This window comes from Aphidius gifuensis, linkage group LG1 (assembly GCF_014905175.1).
Source record: "Aphidius gifuensis isolate YNYX2018 linkage group LG1, ASM1490517v1, whole genome shotgun sequence".
NCBI lineage: Eukaryota > Metazoa > Arthropoda > Insecta > Hymenoptera > Braconidae > Aphidius > Aphidius gifuensis.
In genome coordinates, this window is record NC_057788.1 from 7,827,014 (window position 1) to 7,843,268 (window position 16,255).

Here is a 16,255-nt window from a genome sequence, read left to right on the forward strand (position 1 = left end):
TTAAGCTATGAAATAACTTTCTAAAAACTTTTCACTTTTTCTCTTTTTGAATATTAAACAATGAAAATTTAAAAAATATTTTTTAATATTTTTATTGTACACAGTTGAAATTTATATTTAAAGTCTATTATCAACACGACTGTCATCAGTCTTTTAAAAATTTGATTTGTTGTCGTCTTTCTTATTCTCTCTTGTATTATTTGTTAATAATTATTAAATAAATAAATATCAATTTTTCAATTAAATTCAATTAGAAATAGGTATAGATATTTCTAAAATTTATCAGGCAATTAGAGACAAGCTCCAACTATTCCCAACAAAATTTTTATCGTGGGCATTATTTATCGCTAAAAAAATTTAAAATCTATTTCCAAGTTTTATCAAAGAATGGCTGTCGGTCTCGTAGAATAAAAAAGCAATAATAATTCAAAAATATCGATATAAGTATACGTGTTTAATATGTCAGATAGCAGATTTAGGTATAATGCAAAAAATATGTGACTATGCATATAATTTGGCATTTCAAAAGGGTCAACAGATCATCGTTAAATAAAAGTGTCATATAAAATTTTTATTCTGTAGTGAATTTATGACGCACTTTTAATAAATTCACTAAACACTAGGGGAGAGGAACAATGAAGTTTTGTTGAATAGATTACAAAAAGATAAAAAAATCAATTTTTAAAAATTAAAATAAAGTTTATTCAATAAATAAAAAGATAAATGCATAAATAAATAATCAAATAAATGAATAAATAGATGAATAAATAATTAAATAAATTTTAAATTATTTTGAAAATAATAATTATATTTATTCAATCAAAAAAACAATTGCCCCGTCATTAAAGTTTTTTTTTTTTGCGGTAAAAAGTTAAGGGAAAATGTCGACGTATGGTCAGCCAATTCATGATAAGAAACGACAAAGTATATCAGTAGCAATCCCGGAGCGGGATAAACAGACTAAAAATGTTACCGTCCATTGCATTGTCACGGATCGAATATCCAGATGATAGCTCCCCAAGGAGGAATATCACAGTGAAAAATAAAATAAAAAACAAAAAGTTTATAGCCAAAAAAAAAAAAAAACAAAGGTAAAGGATAAAAGTAAAAGCTTATCAGCCTGGAAGAAGTACTTATGCCGAGATAGTGTCCTGGAAGTGTTTTAAAAAACATTGAAACTAGAAAGACCGAAATTGCTCTACTATCCGGGGTTTATATATATTTTTTTTTTTTCTTTTAAAGCTTTATATGTAATTTCTAGATTGACTAAATTAAGATGAGAATCAGTGAAAAGATACTTGAGTACTCATCATCATTCGTTTAAGGAAATCATATTACAAATTTACTTTTTTTTTTTTTAAATTTTCAATTAAAAAAAACTTTTTTATTTTACTAATTTTATTACTACTGAGTTGGTACTTGAGGAAGTTTTAAAAAATTTTATTAAATTAAAAATGGTACTTTGCATTATTAATTATTTTTTAAATATATAATTTAACATGTAGAATTTTTTATCTATATATAAAAGAGAATTGAAATTTTATTTTAAATTTAATTTTCATACTTTGTCACGTAGAGAAAAACAACCAACTCAACTACAACAAAAACAACAACGACAACATAATTTTAACTTGAGTTAAAAATAAGAATAAACAAAAAAATAAACTCACCTTTTCTCTTAACATGTCCCTGACTCTTGTTGCTTGACTTCTGCTTCGATGCAATTCAAGCTGAAGTTCTAAACACCTTTCCTGCCAATTGAGTTCTTCAACAGTTGCTGAATAACCAGCATCAAAGCTTTTTGATGATGAATAACCAGTTGGCCGATCAAAACGCTCTCTTTGATCATCACTATTTGATGTACCACCAGATATAGAAGAAGCAAATGTCATTTCACGATCAATAGACGTCCTACAAAATTGTTGTTGTTGTTGTTGTGATTGTTGTTGTTGTTTTTCACTAAATGATGCAAGTATACGATCAACATTTGATGCAACAATTGATGCAGCATTTTCAAATATTGGTGAAGATGTTTCAGATGATAAATCATTATCAAAATTACCATATGTAATAAAATCATCATTTTTTGATGAATATAAATGTTTATCAGTATATTCAACTCTACCACTTGATTCAGAATTAAATGTAAATGGTACTTGATCACGTGAACAAATTTTATCACTAACATCTTTTAATTCATGATATCCAATATTACTTTTAATACAATCATGTTTTCCAATATGTAAATTATTATCACATGGTATATTTACATAATTTGATGTTAATGATCGTAAATGAATTGGTGATTCATTTTTATGATTTGGTCTTGGTGGTGGTACTGGTGCTTGACGTGTATTTTTTTGTCTTGGATGTAATCTTGGACTTTCTGTTCCTAATTGTATATTTTTTTCATTAATATTTTCATAACGTCCAAGACGTGGACTACATGGTGCTGAACTTGAACCAAAATCTGATGCAAGCCGCGCAATTGGATCTAATATTTGAGATAGTCGGCGTCCAGCCGGCGAACCACGTAATTCATCCATTACCTTCGCCCACTTGGTCTTTTTTTTTTTTTCTTTTGTATAATTTTGCTGTCTTTTTAATTTCTAATTACGTTTTATTTATTTTATGATAATATTGACATTTTAATACGTCAATTTATATTATTAATTTTTTTTTCATTTGTATATTTACGGTCCTGGATGGACTTTAAATGTCACCACTGCCTTCAGCAATTTTTCTCTAGTTAATCTCAAAGTTGACTCCATTTTATTTAAATTATTCATAAATTTTAATTAATAAAATTAATCATTATTATTTTTGAACATAGATAGTATCATCTGAAAAATAAAAAAAATATATAATTATTATATTAAAACTTTGAAATATAATGATAAAATTATTATAAAATATTTTTGATTCGATTTCAAGTCAAATAGGAAAAGTTATAATTGCGTCGCCGGTTTGTTTGCTTGAGGGAATTGACCGGAAATTAACGGCCAGACATTTGGACAACAAAAACGTGACAAAAAAAAAAAAACATTAAAAAAATTAAAACTAAACACTTTAAAATAAATTTTTAAAATAATTATTATGTAAAAGTTATTGACAATGAAAAGTAGTTATTATTTATCATTGCATAATAATTATTCCACAAAAAACAAGTTGATTACAAAATAGTTTTGAGCCTTACTCGATTGGTATCGAATGATAAATAAAAAAGTTGTGCTAGCTTACGTTAAAACCTAGCATAATTATTAATAAAAAAAAAAAAATTATTATAAAAAAAATTTTTGCAACATAATTAACTGTAAATAAAATTTAATTTACACAATTTACATGATTTATTTTTGATAAATAAAATTGTATTATTTTACGTTGAAAACTTTCATAATTAATTATTAATAAAAAAATTATTATAAAAAAAATTTTTTTTTACACAATATAATTTTTAACATAAATAGTTTGTAATTTTAAGAATAATCGATCAGGATACATGATAAATATATAATTGTGCCAGCTTACGTTAAACTTTAATAAAAAATAAAATAAAAATAAAAAAAAAAATTTTTCAATTGCATACCTAATTAGCTCATAAAAAGCTCATAATTTAGGGCCCCACTTCGATACATATCGTGATATTAAATAAAAGTTAAAATTAGCTGTTTTGAAAATAAATAATTTTTAATAAAAAAAAAAAAAGCTCAAAAATCGCGGTTTGCACTCAAAAATAGCTCATAATCAGCTCATAATTACTGATAAGGTCTGATTTGGTTGTGCCATTATGCCTGTGCCAGCTTTATATACCTTCGACACTGTGTATTTCGAATTTATTGGCAAGATGCCAGACAAAACCAGTTGTAATTTGATACAGCTCAACTATTGTTTGTAAATATAAACAAGTATTTTAAATAACTATCAACAAACTAGTGTAAACAACTAACAAATTAAAATTTCAATTACACAAATTAACATGATTATTTTTGGATAAATAAACATTGAATAATTATTTTAATCAAAAGAAAACTTTCTAGTTTTTAATAATGACATTAAAAGTTTAGATACTTGTGAAAATACTGATTTTATAATTAAACAATATTAACGTGATTTAATATACTAATTTGTTTGAATCAAGTTTTATAATAATAATTATTTTTTGATGATAAAATATATGTATATTATCATCTATCTAATTTTTAATAACTAATAAGAATATTACGTATTCATAGAAAAATATATATCAACGCTATTTTCAAGCTGATAAATTTTTTTCATCCCTTTTTACCACTATTTTAGTACTTTCAGTAGCCACATATATTTACATGTATAATGTAAACTTCGGCTAAGTTGGCTCGCTTGGATCGTAAATAAATTTTAAATTAACTTTTCAGCGACCATGATCGATTTGTAATTTTTAATATCATCAAAAATTTATTCAAGAACAATGACTATCCCTCCCAAAAAAAAAAAAGACAATTATTTGAATTACAATTTTATTTTTAATTTAAAATATAAATCTGTTGTTTAATTATTTCAAAATTATTTGAAAATTCTCGGACAACGATAAAACATAAATCAAGTAGAAAAAAAAAAATATTTTTCAAAGTAAAATGTCATCAGCATCCAAAAAAAAAAAACTATACATTTAAAATTTAAAATTTATCTTTTTCCATTATTTATATTTTTTATTTTATTCATATCGATATAAATATATATTTTTTTTTATTCTTTTTATACAAGCTTTTTTAAATCTTAACTTGACAATTTTTGCAATATTTTATTTATATATAATATTTGTGTTGAGATCCTATGGGCCAAACGTATGCTATTTTTTCCAGTCAATTTTACGTAAAATTTATATGTCCCCAAGGAGAGACAGACTCTGAATCTTTCTCTTTTCTTCATCGAATTGTGAAGTATATCCCGAGTAGAAATTCAGGTCAGGTTCGGATCAAGCCCTGATCAGGCTTGCCTGATTTCAATCAATCTGATCCAGATACTGGATCCGAACCTGACTGTGATGTAACGCTTTTCGTAAGGTTTGGATTCAGAATGGATCAGGATACCTGATCAGGCTGTAGTAAAGATACATGATCCATAATGGATTCAGATACTGGATCGAACCTGATCAGGATGTAACGCTTTTTTCTGTTCGATCCAGAATGATCAGGATACCTGATCAGGCTGTGGTAAAAGATACGATCCATAATGATCCAGATTGGATCAAAACTGATCAGGATACATGATTTATTCAAAAAAAAAAAAATTAATAATTTTCTATTTTTTATTTGAAATCTAACGCTAACAGAATACAGATAAACTTTATTATTAGAAACTGACCCAATTGATAATTTACCTAATAAATATTGCTAATGACCGGGGTTCGAACCCTTTCGACACGGGATTACAACGCTAGTACTTTACTAATGCCTCGGCCATTGAATTCGATAATTGTACTAACTTTTTTTGTCCTCAGCTATTGTTTGAAATACGACATTTGTCTCTATTTTATCCAATAATAACCTGATCCATCTAAATAAGACTGATCAAGAAAAAAATTATTTAAAAAAAAATAAATTCAATATTGATCAATATTGATCAAATATCAGGCTACTCTTAATGATAAAATACAAGAATGATGCTATCCTGATCAAACAATTTTAAAATTAAAGACGTAAATGATACTTGTTTCTTTACATCCATTTTGGATTAACAAATTACTCATTGTAATAGTACATCCCATTTGGATCAAACTGATCAAGAAAAAATTATTTGAAAAAATAAAATGCAATAATTTTTCTTTGATCAAGATTTGATCGTATGGAACAGCTACCCTATTAAGGATAAAATACACATATCCTGATGCTATCTGATCAGGCAATTTGTAAAATTCAAAAGACGCAAAATTTGATAGATACTTTTTTCTTCATCCATTTTGGATCCAGCTATTTACTTCATCTTATTATGCCTGATATTCTGATCAATTGATCAAGAAAAAAATTATTTGGAAAAAATAAAATTCAATAATTTTTCTGATCAAGATTTGATCCAGAATGGATCATCTACCCTATTAAGGAAAAATAAATAGCCTGATGCTATGTTGATTGGCAATTTTTAAAATTCAAAGACGCAAATTTGATACTTTTTTTTATCCATTTTGATCCAGCTAGTTTTACTTATTCTAATAGTAGTTCGATCCATTGTCATCTTGATCAGAAAATTATTTGAAAAAAATAAATTCATAATTTTTCTTGATCAAGATTTGATCCAGAATGGATTAAGCTACTTATTCAGGATACCAGATGATGCTATCCTGATCAGGCAATTTGAAAATTCAAAGAGCAAAAATTTGATACTTTTTTTCTATATCCATTTTGATCCAGTTAAGTTTACTTTATTCTTAATAGAAATTTAACAATCTGATCAAGAAAAAAATTATTTTGAAAAATAAATTCAATAATTTTTTCTTGATCAAGATTTGATCCAGAATGGATCAGGCTACTCTATTAGGATAAAATACAATAGTTTGATGCTATCATGCCATTCCTACTTATCTTTATTAGTAGATTCAGCACCGGATCAGGACTTGAATTAAGATGAAATATTTAAAATTAAATAAATTTAATACTTTTATCTTGATCAAGTCTGATCGGACTGGATCAGCTATCTATTAAGGAAAAGATGTAGGTGCCTGATCCAGGCTTGATCAGGATGTGATAGAGTTACTTGAATAGGGATAGCCTTACGATATCCTGATCAGGCCTGGATCAGTGTTCAGGCTATCCTGAACAAGTTTCTACTCGGGTAGTAGTAACGGGAAAAACGTTTTACCTCCGCAGGCTATACACTGAGATTATTTATTCGAGCGATTTCTTGTATGTAAAGCCTTCCGGATATTCCTGAATATATCACTCGATATATATTTTTTTTTATTTGACCTTTTTTTTTACATTTCTGTATCAGTTTTATTTCTTTTTTATTCAGATAATTTTATTCATGCAAAAACTAGTCGAATCGAAATTTTAAAACTCAACGAGTTTATGATTGAGCCATTGGCATTATGCCAATAATTAATAATAATTAATAATAAAAAAACATTCAATAAACATATTTATAATAAAACATAAAATATAATTACATAAATAATTATTTCTCGATAAAATTAATCTATAAAACAAATGTTACAATATCATTATAATAAAATAAGATTAAAATTCTTTTTTTAGATAATTAATATCTTAATAAATACACAGTTATTATTAATAATAATAATATTAATTTGATAATATAAATATAATAATCAATATATAAGGCGAGCGGAGAAAAATACTCCAGCTGATCATATGGAGTTATGAATCGATTCTTGGAAATGTCATCGCACTGTCTGGCAACGCCAATGCACACCCATACAAATATACACATATTATATTCTCGTCTCATCGTCACAAATTACTTCAATGTCGGTGGTACCCCCTTTCCCTTTTAAAAGAAAAAAAATCCAATCGAAAAAAAAAAATCGAAATGCTGTTATAGAAATACAACAGATGCAACAATTGTTACTACAAAGAAAAATAAACGAACATTTCGATTGGTTTTTTTTTTTTCATTATGTTAAAAAGATAAAATATTAATTAATGATTTTAAAGTAAAAAAAAATAATTTGATAAATAAATATAGACACATGGAGAATGAATGGTAAATAAATTGTTCAACCTGGTGCGATCAACACTAGAGAAAATTGTACATAGTCATATGTAATTACTTAAATTACTGTAAAGCAATAACATCCTTCGTTTGGAAAATCAAGGAATGTGGCCTTGTGTGTACATGCATGTACATTGACTAGAAAACTAACTGGCAATTCTACTTTTCAAACTTGTTCCTGTCTCTTTCTCTATCTCTCTAGTCAAACTTTTTTTTTTTTTTCTATTTTTTTTGTGTTCATGTCTCATCAATCTAATCAATCCAACTAAACTCAAAATAATAACAATAATAATAAACAGGTAAAGAAAAAAAAAAAAACAAATTAAAATAATTTAAAAAAAAAATTCAACGCTAGAATTAATTTGAGCCTAGAAAAAAGTTAAGTAATAATAATTTTTCTTGGGTGATATATTTATAAAACAAATGGAGACTGTGGTTTGTCAAGGCATTGGGCCAAAGAAAAACAAAAAATAATAATATTTTATATTTGTTTAAAGTCTGACAGCTGAGACGTAATGAAAATAAAAAAAAAAAAAAAAAATAGGTCATTGGCCTTTGTAGTCAATACAACAGCAGGTCCAGGATGAACCTTGATGTTTACAAAAAAAACATAAAAAAATAACAATAAAATACTCCAACAATAATATTGATTTAATTTAACACTGGTAAATAATAATTTATGATTGTTATTAAAAATAACTTACCTATAAAATATTGGAGTAATTATGACAACATTGATATAATTGATGTAATTTAAAACGAGCACCACACTGAGTCCACTCCATGCCTGGTATTACACACACGATCGTTGTTTTTATTAGTTTTTTTTTTAAATTAATTTTTAACTAACCTTTCGAAGAGGAAAATAAAAAACATTTATCCACGAAAACGAGGAATAAAAAAATATTATAAAATATACAAAATACACATGCACATATATATCTATATACACAAATACACACTCACGTTTTTTAACTATCAAATAACATTGACAATACAAATGTAATAATTGTCATGTGCTCTTTAATTAATTGACAATAAAATTGTTTGAATGATATATATCACTTAATAATTTACGTGTTGTATTAATAATGTTAAAACATTGTGATAGTAATCATATGGAGCATGGGAATTTAAATTATAAAAAATTGGAATTAATATATTGGTAACAAAAATAATGTGAAAGAAGAAGAGGAACGAGTCAACCGGCGGTGAGTGCTCCCGACTGAAGCGCCAACTACTTGTCGTCATCTAGGACCGCGCGCGCAGAGAGAGGCACCAAAACCACCACCACTATCATCATCATCATCACCAATACTATCAACAAATATCCACCATCTTGTCTCATGTATAAATAAGGCGGGTGACTTGGATTTGCTTGGATTTGTTTATCATCAATTATTTACTCTACTTTGTTTCACTTCTATTATTCTACCATTCGTTGTCCAATCCTTTCACTATTTTTTTTCATTATTCACATAGTCATTTTGATGAAAATTACTCAAGGGATGAATTTTCTTTGTTTTGAAATATAATACATTGAAGTTGTTCTATATTCTCTCTTACAAACCCTTTCTCAACCCCATTTGATGAGAAAAAAAAAATAGAAAATATTGTTTTTTCTTTTGTTGATTATTTTGGCATGCTTATAGCTCAAGTCACCACTAGAAAGAACACTACTTTTTACAAACTTTTTAATTTTGTCCAGAGCTTTTTACTACACTCTTTTTTTTGATACTCGTTTTTCTTGAATTTTCATAAAACTAGTGTGCATAAAAATAGAGAAGAGGTATAAAAAATATTAAAATTCATTTTTTTTTTTTTTTTTTTCTTTAAACTACTTGGCGAATGCTGAGAGTGCTATTATGCATTTTGCATTGTTGACCTGTTTACCCCATTTATATATGCTATGAAAGAAATAAATTTGGCAGAGTTAAAAATTATATAGAAATTTTTTCAATTGAAATTTTTTACATGTAACATTTTTGATGTTATAATAAATTGATTAATTTTTGAATATTAATTCTTTGAAAAGTAATGACTATGAGATTTTGTAAAATCACATTGAGGTCATGTTTGTATCGAAATAGTCAGATGCACATAAATTGAAATGTACCAATTGACAATTCATTATTCATGAGTTTACGTACGCTTTTGAAAATTCAACTGGGGAATACTTTATCTATTTATCCGAATTGGTCGAGCGCCGTAATCGTGGCCACTTCAACAACGATTGCTCTTGAATAATAATGAGTCTAAATCGTTTTGATAGTAAGGGTGTATCGTGTAAGAATAAAGTTTATTTTTTTTTTAATACATCGACAAGTAAAGTGGCTTTGACTTTCCAAGAGAAAAAAAAATATTAAATAAAATAAATGAACTTAAAAAAAAAAAAACAAAAACAATAATAGATGAAAAAAAAAAAAATAATAAATAGCGCAATTCAAATATAAATTTGTAATGCAAGGTAAAATTGAACCTCTCTTTCTCTCTTTGCCCAAAAAAAAAAAAAAAAAAATTCAATTGGTCAAAATAATAAAAACAAAATAAAAAAATAGCGAGACGAAAAAATACGAATGCTAATATCACGAAATTTATTCATAAATTCATGAAATGAAAAAAAAAAAAATATAATTTTTTTTTATTTTCATTTTTTACGATGTCATGCTCGTTGGATAAAATCGTTGATTAATTTAACTCATTTTTTTTACAATTCTACACTTGCCAATGAATATTTCAAATTTTTTTCATTTCCAATATAACCAAATTTTTCAAAAGCAAGAATTTGAAGTAATTTGTCATTGTATGTTGGATCAAGTATGTCAATTAGTTTTCCATTAAGATTAGGTAGACTTTGATAATAAAATTTAACCAAAGTATGAGGATCTTGACATTCCATGGGTGAAATATTTAATCTTCTTGCTAACCAATTTTGTACATCAAGCGGAAATGCAATATTAATATCAAGACGATCAACTAACGTTGTTAAATATTCTCCACAAAGATCTGATATTGCAAGTGGTTCAAAATTTTCATAATTGTAACACTTGTTGAATACCTGAAAAAAAAAAATCATTACAATTAAAATTATTAGAATTTATTTATCTATTTTTTTTTTGTTTATTCAACTTACATCACTTTCATCCATTTCATAATCTCCATCAGAAAGATTTAAACTCCATACAAAATAAGCAGCAAACATACTACTTTCTTCGTCATAAAAACATTTCGAAAATTTATTAAAAAATAATTTTAATGAACTTGAATTGCATTTTAATTGATTAACTGGTTCTACTTTTGAAATTGCAATTGCAGCTAATTTACGTACTTCAATATTATCATCAATTAATAAATTTAAAACAGTTGTCCACCAATTTAATAAAATACCTAAATAAAAAACAAATAAAACAAATAATTAATTTTTAATATTATTATTATCAATCATTTAAAATTATTATTTACCATGAACTAGCTTTCTTTTAGTTTTTCTAATATCAAAATAAACATCATGTATAATTGAAGCAATTGCAATACGACAATCATAACTAGCTGATCCAGTCCATGAATTATCACAAAACATTTCAAATACTTTATCATCCAAAGTTTCAACAAGTTCCATATATATTTTATTTTTAATTAATTTACCAAATACTTTTCCTAATAATTTAAACAAACTTGATGATTCATCAGGCATTTTATCTTGAAATATGATAATAATTGCTTTTGATAATGATTTAAAATTATCCCAAGATTTATATGGTTCTAAATTTTGTTCATTTGCCAAAAAAACATCATGTAAAAATTCATAAATAACATTTTTTAGTTCATTATCAATTAACTGTGATTTTCTTAAATGTTTTATTGCAATATCAATTGAACAATGTAATAATTTTTCACTTGATGTTTGATGTATTGCAAGTACAATATTCATCCAACCAGTTATTTGTACTTCACAATTATTATATGATAATATACCACTCCATGCATCAATTAATTTTGATAATACAATTTCATCTTTTGATCTAACTTCCATTAATTTTATTAGAAATTTTGCTGCAGTTGCTTCATATGTTTCTTTACCTGGACGATTTTTCAATACTGGTATTTCATGAATACTTGTATGATTTAATAAACGATAAAAAAATTTATTAAATATTATTTGATTATCCAAATAATTACGTATTTTTAATAATTCTTGAAGTGTTTCAATGTAAACTGTTGCTAATGGATAACAAGCTGGTAAATTATTATTAACTTCAAGATTTTCTAATATCCATGATGAACGAATAATAAATAAATCAAGATTTTCCATTGATAATTCACATGATGTTAAAATTCCAGTTTTTGTTATTTCAAGTATTTGCAATATATAACCATGCATTAAATTTAAATTTAAACGTTTTTTATCATCAGATATATTTTTAAATAATTTTAGCAAAAATAATTCAACTGTATTTACATTTAAAAATGGTACTAATGCTCTTGCAGCTAATTCACGAGTTTTATAAACTCTACTTTTAGCACATGATGATATTAATTTAATAAATTTATTAATTTTATCATTATCTTCTTGTATATCTGTATGAATACTTAAATATAATCTTGATAATATTAATAATATTGCTTGTATACTTGGTTTAATAATACGATCATTTAATTTAACAAAATTATCAAGTTCATTAAACATAAATTCTAATAATATTGGATATCTATCAAAAAATATTTTAACAGTCATTTTATTATGTACTGTTAAATTAACATGATCTCGTGTTCTTTGTACACCAAATATTCTTGTTATTAATGAACTATATAATAATGTTGCTGCATTTCTTTCAGCCCATGTTTTTTCATCATAACTTTTAATTGCAGCAATTAAACCATTTTCAGCATAATTTTTTGTTAAATCACCAAGTTGTGTATGTTTAAATAATGATCTAAGTATATTTAATGCATGTGTTTTAACTTCAGTTAGTGTTACATTACAAATTGAATTTTCATCAGTTAATATACATGGTTTTGAATGTTCATCTTGTATATCTAAAAAAAATTTATTTGTCGATATTAATTCCCATGATTTTGCCCATAATTCAAATTCATCATCAATTTTTGTAATATCTAATAATATTTTCATTGTTGTATGAAATACAATAGCATCTTTTTTTTTAATAACAGATGGTTCTGATACAATAGCAGCTTGTACCATATATGGTACACCAGCACTTCTTCTTGTTGAACATAATTTTTCATTACCTGGTGCTAAACCAGATATAGCTAATAAAACATGCCATAACCATATTTTTGGAAGATTATAAAGATTAATTTGTTCAAGTTTCCATAATCTACGACAAATTTGTTCAAAACCAGTATGTGCTTGTTCAAATGCACCTCTATGTTTTGTTTCACATAACATTGCAACAAGTTGATTACCAATATTAACAATTTGTTCTTCATTTAATAAACCAATTTCACAATTTTTTTCACCTTCAATTGGTAATTTACTTGTTATATAACCAAATAATAAACTAACTTCTTTAACTGTTCTCCATGTACATAGTAATACCATTTGTGGTGTAACAGTTGTTGTTATATCATTTATTTTTTTAATATCTAAATTTTTTCTTTCCATTGGAAAATGACCTTCTGGTGATGAATTATTAACAATTTTTGATGCTGATTCATTTAAACTTGTACAAATTAAAATAATATTATTTATTGTTTTTTTCCATAATTCATTTTTTTTACTATTAAAATCACACATTGATAGTAAACTTTTTATGCATGTTAAATAACCATACAATGAATATTTTGATGTTGCTAAAATTATATTTTCACTAGCCAACTTTGCTGGTTCCTAAAAAAAATAAAAGCAAATGTATTTATAATTTTTTTTTCGTTAACTTATAAATTAATTAATTATTTTATTGTTTTACCCTGAGTTTTTCCATTACAATAATTATCATTTGTAATGTTAAATAATCTGGATCATCATGACTATCAAAATTATCAAATTTATAATAATTTTTTAATACATTTTCAATACACGGTGATAAAAGACATATTTTTAACATATAAGAAGCTGTTATTGAATCAACTGGTCTCATACTATTACCCAGTTTTAATGCAACATCAATAATTTCATGAATTTTATTTTCATTATCTAATTTTAATATTGTCGGTTCAATATTTTTTATTATTTTATAAATATTTTGTTTATTTGTTTCATATGTATCAAGTAATAAACATTGATATAATTTTGTTGCTTGTTCATTTGACCATTTTAATTTAGCAAAATCATTTGATAATAATTCTTCAGATGCTTGTAATATTTTTAAACTATTATTTTTTTTAGCATGAGTTGAACCAGGTGTTAAACCAGTCAAACAAATATTACGTATTTTCATATAAAATTTTTCATAATTTATTATATGTTGTATTGATTCATCAATAATTGGTATTATTTCTTCTTTAACTTTTTCAAATATATTTATTCTATCTGTTATTTGTTTTTTTGATGATTCTTGTTTTTCTAATTTTTCTAATTGTGATGAATTTCTTTTGAATACAGCAAGACTACCTTTAAGACGTTTTAATGATCTTTTTATTATTGGAACATACTCCATTTTTTCACCAAGATTTATTGTTAAAAAATTAACTATTAAATCAAGTTCTTTTTGGACAAAATGAAGTGTACTTTTACGTGAATCAACAATAAGACCAAGTGCTTCAAGACGTATTTCTTCATTTATATGTTCCATATATGATTCTAATAAATCATAATCAATTATACCTCTCCATTTTATGTCATCTAAAAAATCATCTTCATCTTCATCAAGTTCTCCAGTTTTTTTTTGTTCATGTAAATCACGAAGAGTAGTTAGTAAATTTTTATGCTCCATTATTGAAATTTTAATTGACACTTTTTATTTATTTATTTTTTTGTCTTTTGTTAAATTAAAATTTTAACTAATTAAATATTTATTTATCCACCTTTAAATATATTTTTTTAATACATCAATTTGTATATTAATCAAATAATTATTATCCAAAAATTGGAGTAAATATTTGCACTAATATTTAAAGATTTTTTTCTATTTTTTTTTTTAACTTTCAATTTTTTTTATTGTTAGATAATTATTAGAGAAAATTTTATATTTCACATTGTTTGGTTTACCATTGTTTATACATGTTTATTAATACAACAATATATTGTTTTGAGCAAAAATATTTGTCAATATTTTTATTGACAAATTGAAGGTTATGATAAATTATTATTTTTATTTTTTCAACTCCAGCATCTCCATGAGGGAGATAACTAGAGGGCACTAGTTGCATAATACAAAAAAAAAAACAACAAAAAAATCATCATTAATGCCATCTTCATTTATATTTTTTAACTGATTCAAATATGAAAAAAAATTAAAAAATTACTTGAGAGATAGAAGTTTAATTGTAATAAATTTATAATTATATTTTTTGGGGGTTTTAATGACAATTAACTGATGGCTAAAAATAATTATAAACGTTATCTAAATGAAATAATAAAAGTTGGTAAAATGATAAACCCCTTTTATATGCAAGCCCTGAAATCAAACGGGCTTTCATACAAGTGGGCCAAAAGAAAGTGATACAAATAATATATATATTAAACTAATGTAAATGTGTGTGCTGTTAATGATTGCAAATAAAATTCTGCATCATTCTCGTATCTCGGCGAAAGTGTAAAAGAATCATTGGTAAAACCAGTTAGAAGATGATTTAATTAAGGTCATAAATATATTTTTTAAATATCAAAATAATATTTGATGATAAAAAATTTATTAATTATTATTTTTATCATGATAATATTAGTCTTTGATATTGAATAAAAATTAAAAAATTTTAAGGCTTTAAAAAATTTTTAATTTCAATTTTAAAAAACATAAATGAAAATTTATAATTTTTTCAATAATTTATATTTATTTTAATTGATGATTTTTTTAATTTAATAATTTTTGAATTGGTTTTATGATAAATTTAATGTAAATATTTGTAATTGACAAGCAAAAGCGATCGGCGAAAGCGATTACATAAGTGTAATTCACTAAGTAGAAAAGCCCAAGTTATATCAAGCTGAGCTATACTTGAATAAATATAAAATTTATTTAAAAAAAAAATATAAGGTTTCATTTGTAATAACATTAAATATATAAAGGTTTTTTATTTTTGAATAATTATAATATAAATAGAACCCTTGACAAAAATTTTAATCTAAAAAAAATAATATTTGAGGTCAACTGATAAAACTTTATGATAAAACACTTTTGTGTTATCTTAAAAAAAAAATTTTTTTTTTTTCATTATATTATATCCTGTTTTACATTATTCGTTTTATTCATTTTTATTCATTTTTTTTTTTTTTTCTAAATAAAAATGATCTTTGACTTCAAGTCTAGTACAAAGTAGTTTCTTGAAAACAATTTTTTTTTATTTATCCTTTCAAGTTTTAAAAAAAATACATCACAATGTGAAGAATAATGAATTTTTTATTTTCATTTTTTAGACAGACAGT

At 24.7% G+C, this 16,255-nt stretch overlaps 3 protein-coding genes across 8 annotated transcripts in view; 1 reads left to right on the forward strand and 2 right to left on the reverse strand.

Moving 5' to 3' along the window:
* Nucleotides 1-8,951, reverse strand: part of LOC122847529 (uncharacterized protein CG43867-like) — a 42,095-nt gene extending 33,144 nt beyond the window's left edge. For all 6 annotated transcript variants that reach the window (XM_044145282.1, XM_044145286.1, XM_044145284.1 and 3 more), the window contains exons 1-2: nt 8,412-8,951; nt 1,671-2,843 (exon numbers count right to left, since the gene is read on the reverse strand). In XM_044145282.1, the coding sequence (XP_044001217.1) occupies nt 1,671-2,546 (876 nt within the window). In that variant the 5' untranslated portion in view covers nt 2,547-2,843; nt 8,412-8,951. The remainder of the gene's footprint in view (nt 1-1,670; nt 2,844-8,411) is intronic.
* LOC122847544 (short-chain dehydrogenase/reductase family 16C member 6-like) overlaps nt 1-16,255 on the forward strand; it is a 31,910-nt gene that overhangs the window by 12,399 nt on the left and 3,256 nt on the right. The gene's annotated exons all lie outside the window — the stretch shown is intronic.
* LOC122847532 (thyroid adenoma-associated protein) lies at nt 10,367-14,617 on the reverse strand. Its single transcript, XM_044145292.1, has 4 exons — nt 13,638-14,617; nt 11,170-13,558; nt 10,841-11,094; nt 10,367-10,765 (listed from the first exon to the last, which is right to left on the reverse strand). The coding sequence occupies exons 1-4, from the start codon at nt 14,601-14,603 to the stop codon at nt 10,415-10,417; spliced, it is 3,960 nt and encodes a 1,319-aa protein (XP_044001227.1). The 5' UTR covers nt 14,604-14,617; the 3' UTR covers nt 10,367-10,414.

What these genes read in the sequence shown, in the direction of transcription:
- LOC122847532 (XM_044145292.1), bottom strand. Translation starts at nt 14,603, where the DNA reads ATGGAGCATAAAAATTTACTAACTACTCTTCGTGATTTACATGAACAA. An exon ending in TAAAAGAAAGCTAGTTCATG is followed by an intron (nt 11,095 to 11,169) that starts GTAAATAATAAT and finishes TTTTTTATTTAG; the next exon opens with GTATTTTATTAAATTGGTGG. An exon ending in ATGAAATGGATGAAAGTGAT is followed by an intron (nt 10,766 to 10,840) that starts GTAAGTTGAATA and finishes TTTTTTTTTCAG; the next exon opens with GTATTCAACAAGTGTTACAA.